We start from the raw sequence: 12,932 nt of genomic DNA on the forward strand, positions 1-12,932 counted from the left end.
TATTAATGCACAACCATTTATCTTGATGGAGATCACATAGTATAATCCAAAATGTTGATGTTTAAATCTCACACATAATTTTATAGAGGAATTATAAATCATTCATCCTAAAAATAGAATACAAAGTGTGATCTAAAATATTGATACTAAAATCTTATAATTTAATTCAAAAACTGATTTATTTAAATATTATACATTATGATAAATTTCTCACAATCAATTATATAAGATTTTAAAACTTATACCAATAGAATCAACATCACATATAATATATAATAGAAACAACATATACCATTACCAAATTATTAGTTATTAGTTATGCATTCTTAGTTCATAATTTTTAAAAAACTTTTAAAAAAAATTTCATCTAAAACATCGCTGTATATTCTCACATATCTTTTAAAATGTAATAAAGAGAAAGACAAGACAACAGGAAAGAGCTCTAGAGAACATGTAAGCTAAATATCTATTTGATGATATGGCTACCTAGCCTTCTTATCAAGAAACATAAAATATGAATAGAGAACTACATGTTAACTTTGACAGACATAATATACATCACCTTTGCAGAGACAAAAGTGTCCTAGTTTTATCTACCGTCACTTTGAGGAAGAAGACAACTGAAAACCTTCAGAGGGTTGAACTTTAATGAGATTAATAAATTCCAATCCATGGGTGGATGTATGAGGAGTTTGTTGGCTGTTGAACTTATTTCTGCCCTTATTTTCACTATTGTTGTTCACTGTACTCACGTCTTCCTTGTAGACATACAGTTTTGCAACAACAATGAAGAAGAGCATGTTGAGGAAGCAAAGAATGGCTATGCATGCATAGTAGTAATCAAGGTGTGAGTCATTGAGATTGTTGATTATCCAGCTCTTGTGCCCATTTCTACCTGTAAATATTCAGAAGAAAAAATGTTAGTTTATGTATTTAATTTTTTTTTAAAGCTATAAGATGTTGAAGTTGAAATGAAGTGAATAAGTAGTATGTTTTGTTTTCAATTCAATTGTGTGAGTTTTTCCATTATCAACATTTCTGATTACACTTTGTGATGTATCATTAGAGATTTGAAAGAGAAAATTTGCTTCAATGTTTAAATCATATTTTATGATCCACCATCACGATGTAAAAAGAGAGCTGAAAGAGAGTTGTACCAATGTTTTGTATCACACTCTATAACCCATATCCAGATATAGAAAGAGTGCTGAAAGAGAAAGTTTGCATCAACAACTTTGAATTGTACTTTGTGATCCTCCAACTCTCTTTTTTACACCCTCATAATATGGATAATGGAGTGTAATCAGAAACATTGATGCAAACTTTCTCCTTCAACTCTCTTTATACATTCTGGCGGAACTTTGACGTAAACATATCTTTTTACATTATGATGATGGATAACAAAGTAAGATCCAAAACTTTGATGCAACTACATCTTACATTGTGATGGTGGATGACAGAGTATGATTAAAAACTTTGATGCAAACATATCTTACATTCGTATGGTGGATCACAAAGTATGATCGGAAACTTTGATAGAAACATATCCTACTCCCAACATTGATGCAAACACATCATACTGAAACATTGATGCAAACAACTTTTAGTAGGATGTAAAAAGAGAACCCAAGGAAAAAATTGGCATCAACATTTTTGATCACACTGAATGATCCATTATCTCTTTTATTCTGAGGATGGATCGCAGAGTGTGACATAAACATTGATACAAACTTTCTCATTCAGTTTATCTCGTACATCATGATGATGGGTCAGAAAGTGTGATCCGGAATTTCTATAGGAACAAATCTTAAACAGTTGAATCCAGAAACACTACGCATTAATCAATATAAACTGTAGAAAGCCAATAACTAGAAATGACTGAATTGACCAAACAATCTGAAGAACCCAAAAAACACAATCCTAAATTATCTTCAAACTCATTTCCATATCAGAACTCTAATTTTAGAAAAATAAAATATAAAAACAGTTTTGTTTTTACCGGTTAATTTCTCAACCGTAGTGAGCAGAAAACTGCTGACGAAATTGCCGATCCCGAGACTTGTCGTAAAAAAGGCGGTACCGAGACTCTGCATGTCAACAGGCGATTGGTCATAGAAGAAGTCGAGCATGCCAATCACAACGAACACGTCAGTGACTCCCATGAGTGAGTACTGCGGAAGAAGCCAGAGAATGCTCATGGGAACGGCCCCCTTGCTGTCCTCCAGTCCGTGCTGGCGGATGACGTGTATCCTCTTGGCCTCTGTCAACGTGGCGAAAACCATGACTAGGATCTGCACACCACAGCCGATGCCCATTCTCTGTAGCATTGTGATGCCACGTGGGTTGCCTGTGTGGCGGCGCAGGAGGGGCACCACGTGGCGGTCGTAGATGGGGACAGCGATGAGCATGGAGAGAGTGATGAAGGCGCTGAGAGAAGCGGCAGGAATCTCGAAGCCAGCTGGTCCTATGTGGCGTTCCAGTGTGGTGCCCTGCTTCACAAACAGCGTGTTCACCTGCGGACAGCTTAAACATCACACACTAAGGCTTTCTAGGCTAAAAGTGTTAAATAGTCACAGTTGACTTATTTTTCCAAACTTAATTTCTTTCTTAGTGTGTGATATTTAAGGGTGGCCGTTTACCTGAGCCAAGACCGTACTGGGTATTACTGTAGCCATCCACACCGGCACCATCCCGATCATCCGCTTTGTTTCCTCCACTTCCGTTACTGTGCACACACGTGGCGTCGTTCCATTGGCGCTGCTCTCCACTCTCACGGCGGCCTTGTCCAGGAATCTGGGAAAGAAAACAAATGCTGACAAAAGTTTAACGTGTGATTAAATGATAATAACTCAAGTAATATCAGACAATTATTATTATTATTAAAGATAATAATTTGATTAGTTTTTTTTATCATTTTGATCATGATAGAAAAGAATCTACAAGAATAGTTGATGTAAGAAAGTGTGATTGGAAACACTAATATACAACAAAAATTTATTGAATTCAATGGAAAAGAGAGACAATAAGTTGAGAATAATTTGGAAAAGAGTAGGTTACTGTATAATTTTTGGATTCACATGTTCTTAATATCTCTTGTTGATTAAAGTGATAATTTGGTTGAGGGTAGGGGTAGGTAACGATGTTGTATAGAGTAAGTTGGATTTTAGTATGTCTAAGTGTTCAATTATTAACGTTGAATTAAAAGTTGAGTGAGAGAAAATATCATAATAATTATGTACATAATGAAGTTTTGGATGTGTCTTGTAGATAGTAAAGCTTTGGATATACTCCTCTCGATATTTTTTTCTCACTTGGTGACCAAAAAAAAAAGAGTAAATAGAACAAGGAAAGAGAAGATGATAGTTCACTTGGGGTATTCTCAATATCACTTGTTGATAAAATATGATGAAGAATTTTGAATTTTTTCTCACCCATGACAATGAAAAGAAAAGGTAAACAAAACATAGAAAGAGAAGATGTTGGTAGTTCACTTGGAAAGTTCCTAATATATATAGTACATGGGACTTTAGTGTGTGGAAGTTTTCAAGTAGAAAAAATGCCATGACAATTATGTAAACAATGAAGTTTGGATAAAGAGAGAATACTTTATTGAAGAATTTTATCTCTTTGACCATAGATAAAAAGTAAATATAAGAGGTGAAGAGACAAGATTGATAGCTCACTTAAGAACTATAGCTCACACCATCTTAGGTGTGAGTGAGAGATCTAGACGAATTTTTAAAAAATGGAGGAATAAAATTTTACTATTTTTGCACTTCCAAATGAATGCTAATAGAATGACTACTTAGGAAGTCATTTTCTTAACCTACTAGAATATCCAATATCTTGAAATTTGGCATATCCATTGATGTAATTTTACGTGACTCTTTTTGCACCTACTTGTTAAACTAGAACATTCCTTGTTAAAATTAATAATCCATTCTTATCAAGTTTAATAATAGACTAGCTTAAAGAGAGTTAGATGGTGATATTATGTCTACACTTGTGATAGTAGGAGAGCCTAGAGGAATATACTATACTATTTTTGCACTTTGAAATGAATTGTGATTTAATAACTCTACTTAGGTGGAGTTCTTTTCTTGACCTACTAGAATATTCATAATATCCAATATCTTGAAAGTTGACTTATTCATTGATGTAATTTTACATGATATTTTTTATATATTTTTTGACATCCACATGTTAAAATAGAACATTCCTTGTTAAATTTAACAATAAATTCCTCAAAGTTTGTATAAGATTAAAGTTCTTGTGATATTATTTCATCTTTTAAGTCCATAATCTATACAATTTAAATAATAGAATGTATCCATAAAAACATAAAATATTTTCTAAAATTAATTTTCTCTAACATTTTTTTATCTCCAAAACTAATTTATGAAAATCCATTTTCTTCCTCTGATGAAGATAGAGGATTTTGAAAACCCGCGAATAAAAAGCTATCTTTTTATGATATCTCGTACTCTAAATTTGTAAAACAGGGGATTTAGAGTAGAGTTTTTTCAATCTACCTTAGGGCTGGAGAATGAAAGATACGGCGCTTCCCAGTGGCCTGGTATTCCGCATCACCCAATTCATAAAGCTTGGACACATCGTGAGGGGCAGCCAGTTTCCACTTGCAAATAGCCGTTACTAAAACCCTACAAACCCTTTTGATTGGACTGTCCACCGTTCGAACCCTGTGCCTGTAGAAAGGAGTCCCTGCAATAAATATTGCTAGTGAAACGAAGAGTCCTACAGTGGGAATCCCATAGCCTAAAGCCCAGCCAACATTGTCTTGAACATAGACCAGTGCAGTCTGGGCAGCTAGGGCTCCAAAAAAGACGGTGAACATCCACCAGTTGAAGAAGGAATTCTTCTGCAGCTTCTCCTTCTCATGGAAGTCATCAAACTGGTCTGCCCCAAAAGTAGAGATGTTTGGTTTGGTGCCCCCTGTGCCAATTGCAAGAACATACAATGCAAAGTAAAAGAAGCCAATCTGGAGGCTATTAGCCTTCTCGCATACTAGCCCATTTCCACAACGAGGTGGCTTCAGGGATTTCAAGGACACTGCCAGTGTTAAAAGCACCATGCCCTGTAGGAGAAGATAGTATTAGTCACTTAATAGAACATGTAGAAAAAGTGATTGGATTGTGATATTAGATGATAGACATGTTCATTACTCTTATTGAATTGCACAGGGGAAAAACCAAAATTGGAAAACATATTCTTTTGTGAAGGTTACATCTCTAGTTCACTTTCAGTTTGATGATGGATTATGGAGTGTGATTCGAAACTTTGATGTTAAAAATACACACAATCCAACTCCGATAACTTATACGATAATATTCTTTTTACACTACAGCCCAAACAGATATAGCCAAAGAAAAGTTGAGTATTTAGCAACAACTTTAGGGTACCTTTAAGGTGGTGGATGGGGAATAATATTCTTTACTGACATAAGATGTTGGCTTGGCTGCTTAGCAACCATCCTGTCAGCATTAAGACTGTATGGTATTGGCTATGTAACAATCAGTAGGTAGGTGAGATGATGTAGTATACTAAAATTGTTTTGTGATTGTTGGATGGCTTGTGTCCAAATAAAGTTGTGGCTGATAAACAACCTGCATTTAAAAAAAAATCTGTTGACCTCTTAACAACCACTAATGTCAAACAATGAAGGTACATGCCAACTACTAAGCCATGTAAACCAATGATTATACAATCCTATATCATTGAAGTGCATCCCTCTACTCCCTACCTAAAGTTATTATTGCTTGATAGATTACTCCATAGATGAAAGGTTTGAGCTATAGAATAACAGCAGCCTGGGAAATAGTAAGTAAATAGCATTAGTTATGGAGGGGGCGGGGGAACACATTTCAATGCACTCTACTGAAAAATTGTGACTGCTAAAATGAGTACGGGCTTTGCCTATTGCGGTAAAACAAATTATTCCCATAGTAAAATATGTTTTGGCTTGTGGGCAACCACATCCTCCAATAGAAAGAGTGAATGACATTGGCTATTGAACAGCCACGCCCTCAGATAGCACCCACAACCCTGTATTTGCGAGGTATATGACATTGCTTATAAAGCAACCACTGCCCTGTATTTGCAAGGTCTATGTCAGTGGTTATACCTCAAGTACAATCCTGTATATGCAAGGCGCAAAATGCTAAGTACTTTTTTTAAGGATTCGTGACAAGGGCTTAACGACCTTCTGTGTATTGTAAGTTGAATAGTTGTATTGGGCACTGATAGATTGGTCTTTTGGTGTAACGACAACCCCACTCTAATACAAGGTCCATGATATTGCCTATCCAGCAACTACAGTCTCGGAAGAGATGGAGATGCACTCTTCCAACATTTTTCAATTAAAGACAAAAACAGGTTTTAAGGTGACCTGAAACACCATCACTTCACCAACATTAGATTGCATCTACATCACTTGGCCTTGTCATTACTAGTCTATTGATAGATTGTTCGAGCATGTGCCACTGTAGAAGCCCTTAATAAGGAATGAGTAAGAAGTTGTGTTTCTTACCAGTAGATAAATAATTGAAGAAGCTAAGAAGGTCCAGTATCTGCCGAAGTATGTATCAGAGACATAGGCACCTAGAATTGGCGTAAGCCAAACAGCTCCGGTCCAGTTGTTGACATTCCTGGCTGAAGATACTGTGCCTTCATGCAGCTCTTTAGTCAAGTAGATCACTAGATTGGAGGCAATACCATAGAAAGCCATTCTCTCGAATGCTTCATACCCTGCAGTAAGGCCATGATAGTAATTAGAGCACTACAGAGGACCTCTCTAGTTAAATATACATATAATCTAGATTCATCTCTATCTCTCTGACTCTATTTGAATCTTTCTATGTTTAGATAAATTATCAATCTCTGACTTCTGATAATTTATATGTACTATAAATATATTGGTTGTTAGTGACAGCAACGCAACTAAAAACAATGATTTAAATTTTAAACAGTAGATAAAGCCATTGGTCTCCCTTACTTCCAGAAGTTCTACTGGGTTTCTTCTGCCAGGTTAGAAAAAAGCTAATCTGATAAAACTAGAAGATATGAGAAGGTTAAGTCTTGTTTGAATTCATGGGGTTTCCCCTACTCCTTCCTAGTTGGAGATTACATCCTTGACTAAATATATAGATTAACAGAAAAACTAAATTGAGGTTCACTAAGAAACCATGAATCTGTAGGAATACTTAGGGCAATTTAGTCTAATAGATGGAAGAGAACTGATTTTGTTCATGAATGATGCAACCGTGTGAACCTCATTGGACTGATTGACAGCAATTCTAATGACCCCGCAATGCCTGAATGAGAAAGGCTAACTTCTAAAGATAAAAATAATATTCTAGTCATATTGAACTTTCAAAGTTAGTAAAGAGAATTCTTGTGGGCTTTAAGGCTAGCTGAAAAGAGGTTGTCTTGTCCAGAACTGGTAGACCATTCCTTTGTACTTGTAAAGGTAGGCTATAGTATAAATGACTCTGTGAACTTTTTGAAGCTAGGCTGCCTTCTTGAAATCAATCAATCATACAGCTCGGCTTCTAAAATCACCAGAGACAATTCTTTTAGACTTTTAAAGTTCAGCTACAGTCTGGGAGGTATCGATTTTTTTTATAACAACCGAGTACATTTCCCAAAGCTATCAGCAGCCAGGCATTGAGCTAGAAAGCTTAAAGTACAGACTACAGGGTACTTCTCGAACCCCATGATGGACCATCTACAAACAAAACATCAAATCAACTATCAGTAAGTTACAAATCTAGTCCAAAAACCAGATTTAAAAGAAGTGAAGTAGCGGATGAAACACTAGACATAAGAATACTCAATAAACCATGAAAGCTTGACTAGCTTTGTTAATCTTCGTTAAAGCTTTGATAGATCATAGAATAATTATCATATAGATTTTCAGCAAACAGTTAAAATGATGAATGCTAGAATTATCCCTTTTGCGCAAGAGAAAGATCTCAACAAAGGTTCATAGCTTATCTGAGGTTTTCCTCTGTGAGTAAGGTTGGTACTCATTAATGACTACATTGCTTACATAGCCTTTATAAAAAGAAAAAGAAGTTGTCAGAAACAGTGTATGAAAAGAAACAACAGGGGCATTTAGGGTGACAATGAAACATTTTTATCTCTACAAAAAAAGTTGATGCATTGGAACATTGCTGAATTAAAGATGTCAAGCTTTCAAAGTCGACAACATTAGAAAAACGAGTTTTTCAAAGATTAACTGTGCATGGAAAGAAACACCATCGACATTTGGAATCTCCTTTGAAGAAGAAGAAATCCATGAATTGTTTAATCATACCAATGAGGAAGGAGCAAGCTCTCCATCTTCCAGTCTTGGCCCTCTCCACTCTCTTTCCCCACAAATTAACAGACCCATCCATGGTATATTCTTTATCTGTTTGATGATTCTCCATCTTCCTCCCATCTGCTTCTAACTCTGCAATTTCCATATCATAGAATCACAAAACAAAGGCAGCAGGGCAATGAAGAATCCCTGCTCTTAGAAAAACGTAAAATAGCACAAAACACGACAAAGTATAATACAACACAGCTTGTATGGCAACTATATATGTTTTCAAGCTTTTCTGCTATTGAAGAAACAAAGGAAAGGTAGTGAGCATTAGCAACTAAACGTAGCCCTGAATGAAGTAACTAGCTAAGGAAATCAGGGAGAATAGAATAGATAACTGCTTATACAAGACTATCTTATCATTGATGCTGATCATGCTTTATAGAGAAATATATGAGGCCAAGAGAATCTCTTTCACTAGAGTCCAAAGTTTTTTCATAAAGTCAGTCACTTTTATTGTTTTCCTCATTTAGGAATGAATTTTAAAGCTAAGTTGGTAGAATCTAGAGATGCCAGTATCTACATAATTCAGTCATTTGTATAAAGATAATTTAAAATTATGAACTCTAACAGAATTCTTCCTCTCTTTCTATACCCAAAATTCTAATCTATCCTAATCTTTCTTTATGTAATTTGAGGATAAATTTTATCCTCAACTTCAATTTCTTCATGATGAAGACAACCAAATTACTCCCAGTCTTTCATTTTATGTAATGTGGGTTTAGATGCGGTTGTGAATGGCCTTTTCTCTATTCTTCATGTCATTTGTTCAAACTCTATGTCCCACATAACCAAGTGGATGTACTTTTGCTCTCACACGAAGTGCCAAAAACACCTCATTGTCCAGAAACTACATATGTCCAGTACAAATCCAGTGTCTGTACAAGTATCAATATTATATTTTGATGAGGCAAAACTAACACTGACCTCCTACTGTTTCTTCTCATAAAATAATCTCTGAAAGAAACATGACATACTTTTCCATTCAGTTGATATCACTAGCTCTATCACATCTGTAGACCACAAGTGATTTTTATCTTAATTTATTAGTTTTATCGATTTGAATTGATAGGTATTCATAATAAAAATCTATCAAGAGATTCGCTTGATTTCACTTCCTACAGATTGAGTTGAGTTGAAAGGCTCCATTACCAAAATTTTATGATTATAGGTAGCATTTGCATACATTCCTTGTCTTCAAGTGACTCGATGAATTTAGGTGGCAATGAAATTGTGGTTCAAAACGTTTTGAGCTTTTCATCATGGGATTCCTTTGATACATGTCATCTACCCAGTTGGTATCGGTTTATTGCTATTCATTATGAAGATATGAATCATATACTCTTGAGATCAATTGTCATACTGCGTCTCAACTTCAAGCTAATGTAGTTTTTTATTGCTTGGCAACTGTGGAATAAAGGGATGTTAAAAGCAGAATGAATATTGAGACCAACAATTGACCTATTAACTGTAGACCGGCTTAGAAATGGTCGTATATTCATTAGACAAATACATGCAAGTTTTATTCTAGTACCTAGCCAAACTAACACAACTGAATTTATTAATGGAAGTATTTTTTCATAATTGTTTAACAAATATCTATGGGTTTATTGTTACAATTCCAAAAATGTGCAATTGTGAGTTTATTAAATTACATGTGTATTTGGTGAGCAATATAATTCGATTATGGTTAATATATAATTTGATTTTTAAAATTTGAATTTGGTTTTTAAGATGATTATGTTTTTGTGAACTTTTATCTCACACACATGTGCATATATACATATATACATATATCTTCTTATGCATATTAAGATTGTTAAGTTTTTTATTCTTCTAAAAGAGGGGTAAATTTTCTATTAAGACAATAAGAGATACAAAAGGGAGAGCTCCACAAAGAGTTCTATCTCAATCAACAAGGTCATGAATTTCACAAGATACTTCAGGGGGGTAATTGGCCCCTATCCATAACATTCCAATCTTGCACATGATCATAAGCCCATTTAGCCAAGCAATCCACAACTCTATTCCACTCCCAAGGGATGTAAGTAAAACAAATGGATTTCAGAGTTCTACAAAAGAGAAGAGTTTGATTAACAACTAAAGCCAGAGGCAAACTAACATCTGCAAGTGCCTGTAAATTAAGCAAGTTCACGACCACTTGGGAGTCTGACTCACAGATAATCCTACAACATCCCCTTAAACAACATTGTGCCACAACATCTAAAATGGCCAACGCGTCCATAAGATTTTTAGTATGACAACCCTTATGCACCGAGAAAAGAAATTGAACATCGCGAGAACTACAACGAGCCACTCCCCCAACACCAATAGGACCTAGATTCCCCTAGGAAGAAGCATTAGTGTTGACTTTTAGATCTCCAGGAGGAAGAGGAGTCCAATGCCCCTCATGATTCACTTGTCACTTCATCTATCGCCTATGTTGTCTAGACAGACCATGCAACCATTGACCAACAACTCTTGGGACCCCTCTTTGAAGATGAAAATTGAAGAAATTGCAGATGGTAATGTTACTTGGATCCATACCCCATCTAATACACACTTATCTTGAATTTTCTCATGCAAAGAGTGAGAAATCTTCCACCAGAGTTGCATAACTCCAGTCTGAACATTTTGAAAGATTCTCATGTCCCTCTCCAACCAAATATGCCAAAGAATGAATGAAGGATCAACAACCCACACAACCTGAAGAGGAAAGGCTTTAGTGTGGGCACTCCCCAAGTGATCATAGAAAGCAGACAAGGAGGAAGCATGCCTACAAGGACAACCCAAAGCATTCCACTAAAGGTGCCAAATCTAGGTAGAATAGGAATAGTGGAAGAAAAAGTGGGAGACAGACTACTCTCCATTATCACACAACACACAAAATGAGGGGCCTTAAAATCTATTTTTACAAAGATTATTCCATTCAAGACACCAGTTATGAGCCACCAACCACATGAAGAAATTACATTTGGACTAGGAAAATTTATTCCAAATAGGTTTCCACCAAGGCACCATATGATCTCCAAATAATTGTCTAGTAAGTTCCCGGTACCTAGTAGAAATAGAGTATTTACCAGATGGAGCACCACCCCAAGCCAAAATATTTAGCCTTGGCAAAGAGCACCACTCTCTAGAAGCCAAAATCCTACAGAGTTTTAGGCAGTCCTCTTCTGAGCCCCCAGGTGGCCAATCAGAAGAGTCCTTCCATCTATAGCCAACAAGAAGACCAAAGTGATAAGGGATCTTATAATGAACCACCTTATCCCATCTAGCAGCAAGAAAAGAATAACAAAGAATTTGAAGATGATGGTACATAGACAAGATAGGAGGGTTACCATCCCAAGCATCAAACCAAAACAAAGCCTCAGAGTCTCCTTTACATATCCAAAAAAGACCTCTCTTAACTAACTAAGCACCATTCTTAAGAGTCTGCCATACCATAGAGCCACAACCTTCCAAATGAAGCAGAATGCAGATTAGCACCTCTAAAATGCTTCTACGTAATTATATTGGCCCGAAGTTGATTTTGTCCAAAGCATCAATGCCAATAAAAATTAATAGCCAAAGCTTGGCTACTTAAGATAGAAAAGTGCAACCAAAGATCACCCTCCTTCTTAGGCTAACAAATAATCTCCTAGCTAATTAAACTCTATTTAGAGTTATGCAAATTACCACTCCAAAGAAATTGTTGAGAAAGAGCATCAAACTCCTTAAGAAAGTACACATGAATAGCTTGAACCATGCTCCTATAAATAGGAAGACATTGAATAATAGATTGAAGAAGAGTAATCTAAGTAGCATTAGAAAGCCATCTATGAGTCCAATTATTTACCTTCTCCTAAAGTTTGTTAAGTAGATTCTTCCAGAAGAGACATGGGCACCTAGAAACAACGATAGGAATACCAAGACATGTCAAGGGTAGCAACCCAATATGAAACTACGTGATATAAGCAATCCTCCTTTGAATAGCTTTAAGAGTATTAAAAAATATATAGAGGGCTTATGTTCATTAATTTTATGGCTTGACACCACCAAATAAATGTCAAGAGTATGTCGAATAGACTCAACTTCTTGGATCCTAGCAATACCCACAAGAGTAGTGTCATCAACAAATTGAAGGTGAGAAAGTGAGGGTAACCCATTATCCCAATGCCAACCATGAATATAATTTTGAGAAACTAGATACTTGATGAATCTCCCTAGGTCCTCAACCATAATAATAAAGAGATAGGAGGACAAAGGATCACCTTGGCATAAACCCTTAAAAGAACCAAATAACTCAGAAGGTTGACCATTTAGAAGAATAGAGAAAGATGTAGTAGTAACACAACTCATAGTCCAACTTATCCACTCTAGGCTAAATCCAAAGGCAAAAAGCATATTCTTGAGGAAACTCCATTTAACTTACCATAGGCCTTGGCCATATCCAACTTAATAAACATAGATCACTCCCTTGAACTAGCCATAGAGTGAATAGCTTTAGTAGCAATAACAACCCCATATAAAATTTGTCTTCCTACAACAAAACCTCCTTGTTCTT

The 12,932-nt window shown here is 35.8% G+C and overlaps 1 protein-coding gene across 2 annotated transcripts; it reads right to left on the reverse strand.

The window, feature by feature from the left end:
• Positions 1–443: 443 nt before the first annotated feature.
• Positions 444–8,947, reverse strand: LOC149565944 (Major facilitator superfamily protein). Of its 2 annotated transcripts, none has more exons than XM_089819416.1 (6): positions 8,336–8,947; positions 6,548–6,765; positions 4,533–5,095; positions 2,640–2,793; positions 2,000–2,513; positions 444–895 (listed from the first exon to the last, which is right to left on the reverse strand). In XM_089819416.1, exons 1-6 carry the CDS (start codon positions 8,484–8,486, stop codon positions 600–602), a joined length of 1,896 nt encoding a protein of 631 aa, XP_089675542.1. In that variant the 5' UTR covers positions 8,487–8,947; the 3' UTR covers positions 444–599. The 2 variants fall into 2 exon arrangements, with proteins under 2 accessions (XP_089675542.1, XP_089675543.1); XM_089819417.1 differs by lacking the exon at positions 8,336–8,947 and adding an exon at positions 7,013–7,119.
• Positions 8,948–12,932: the final 3,985 nt, after the last annotated feature.

This window comes from Cupressus sempervirens, chromosome 3 (assembly GCF_028749045.1).
Source record: "Cupressus sempervirens isolate cs-2001-9-10 chromosome 3, ASM2874904v1, whole genome shotgun sequence".
Classification (NCBI taxonomy): Eukaryota; Viridiplantae; Streptophyta; class Pinopsida; order Cupressales; family Cupressaceae; genus Cupressus; species Cupressus sempervirens.

Coding starts and splice junctions, on each gene's coding strand:
- LOC149565944 (XM_089819416.1), bottom strand. CDS start 8,486: ATGGAAATTGCAGAGTTAGAAGCAGATGGGAGGAAGATGGAGAATCAT. Junction 6,766..8,335: donor AGCTTGCTCCTTCCTCATTG/GTATGATTAAAC, acceptor GCCTTACTGCAG/GGTATGAAGCATTCGAGAGA. Junction 2,514..2,639: donor CCAGTACGGTCTTGGCTCAG/GTAAACGGCCAC, acceptor AGCTGTCCGCAG/GTGAACACGCTGTTTGTGAA.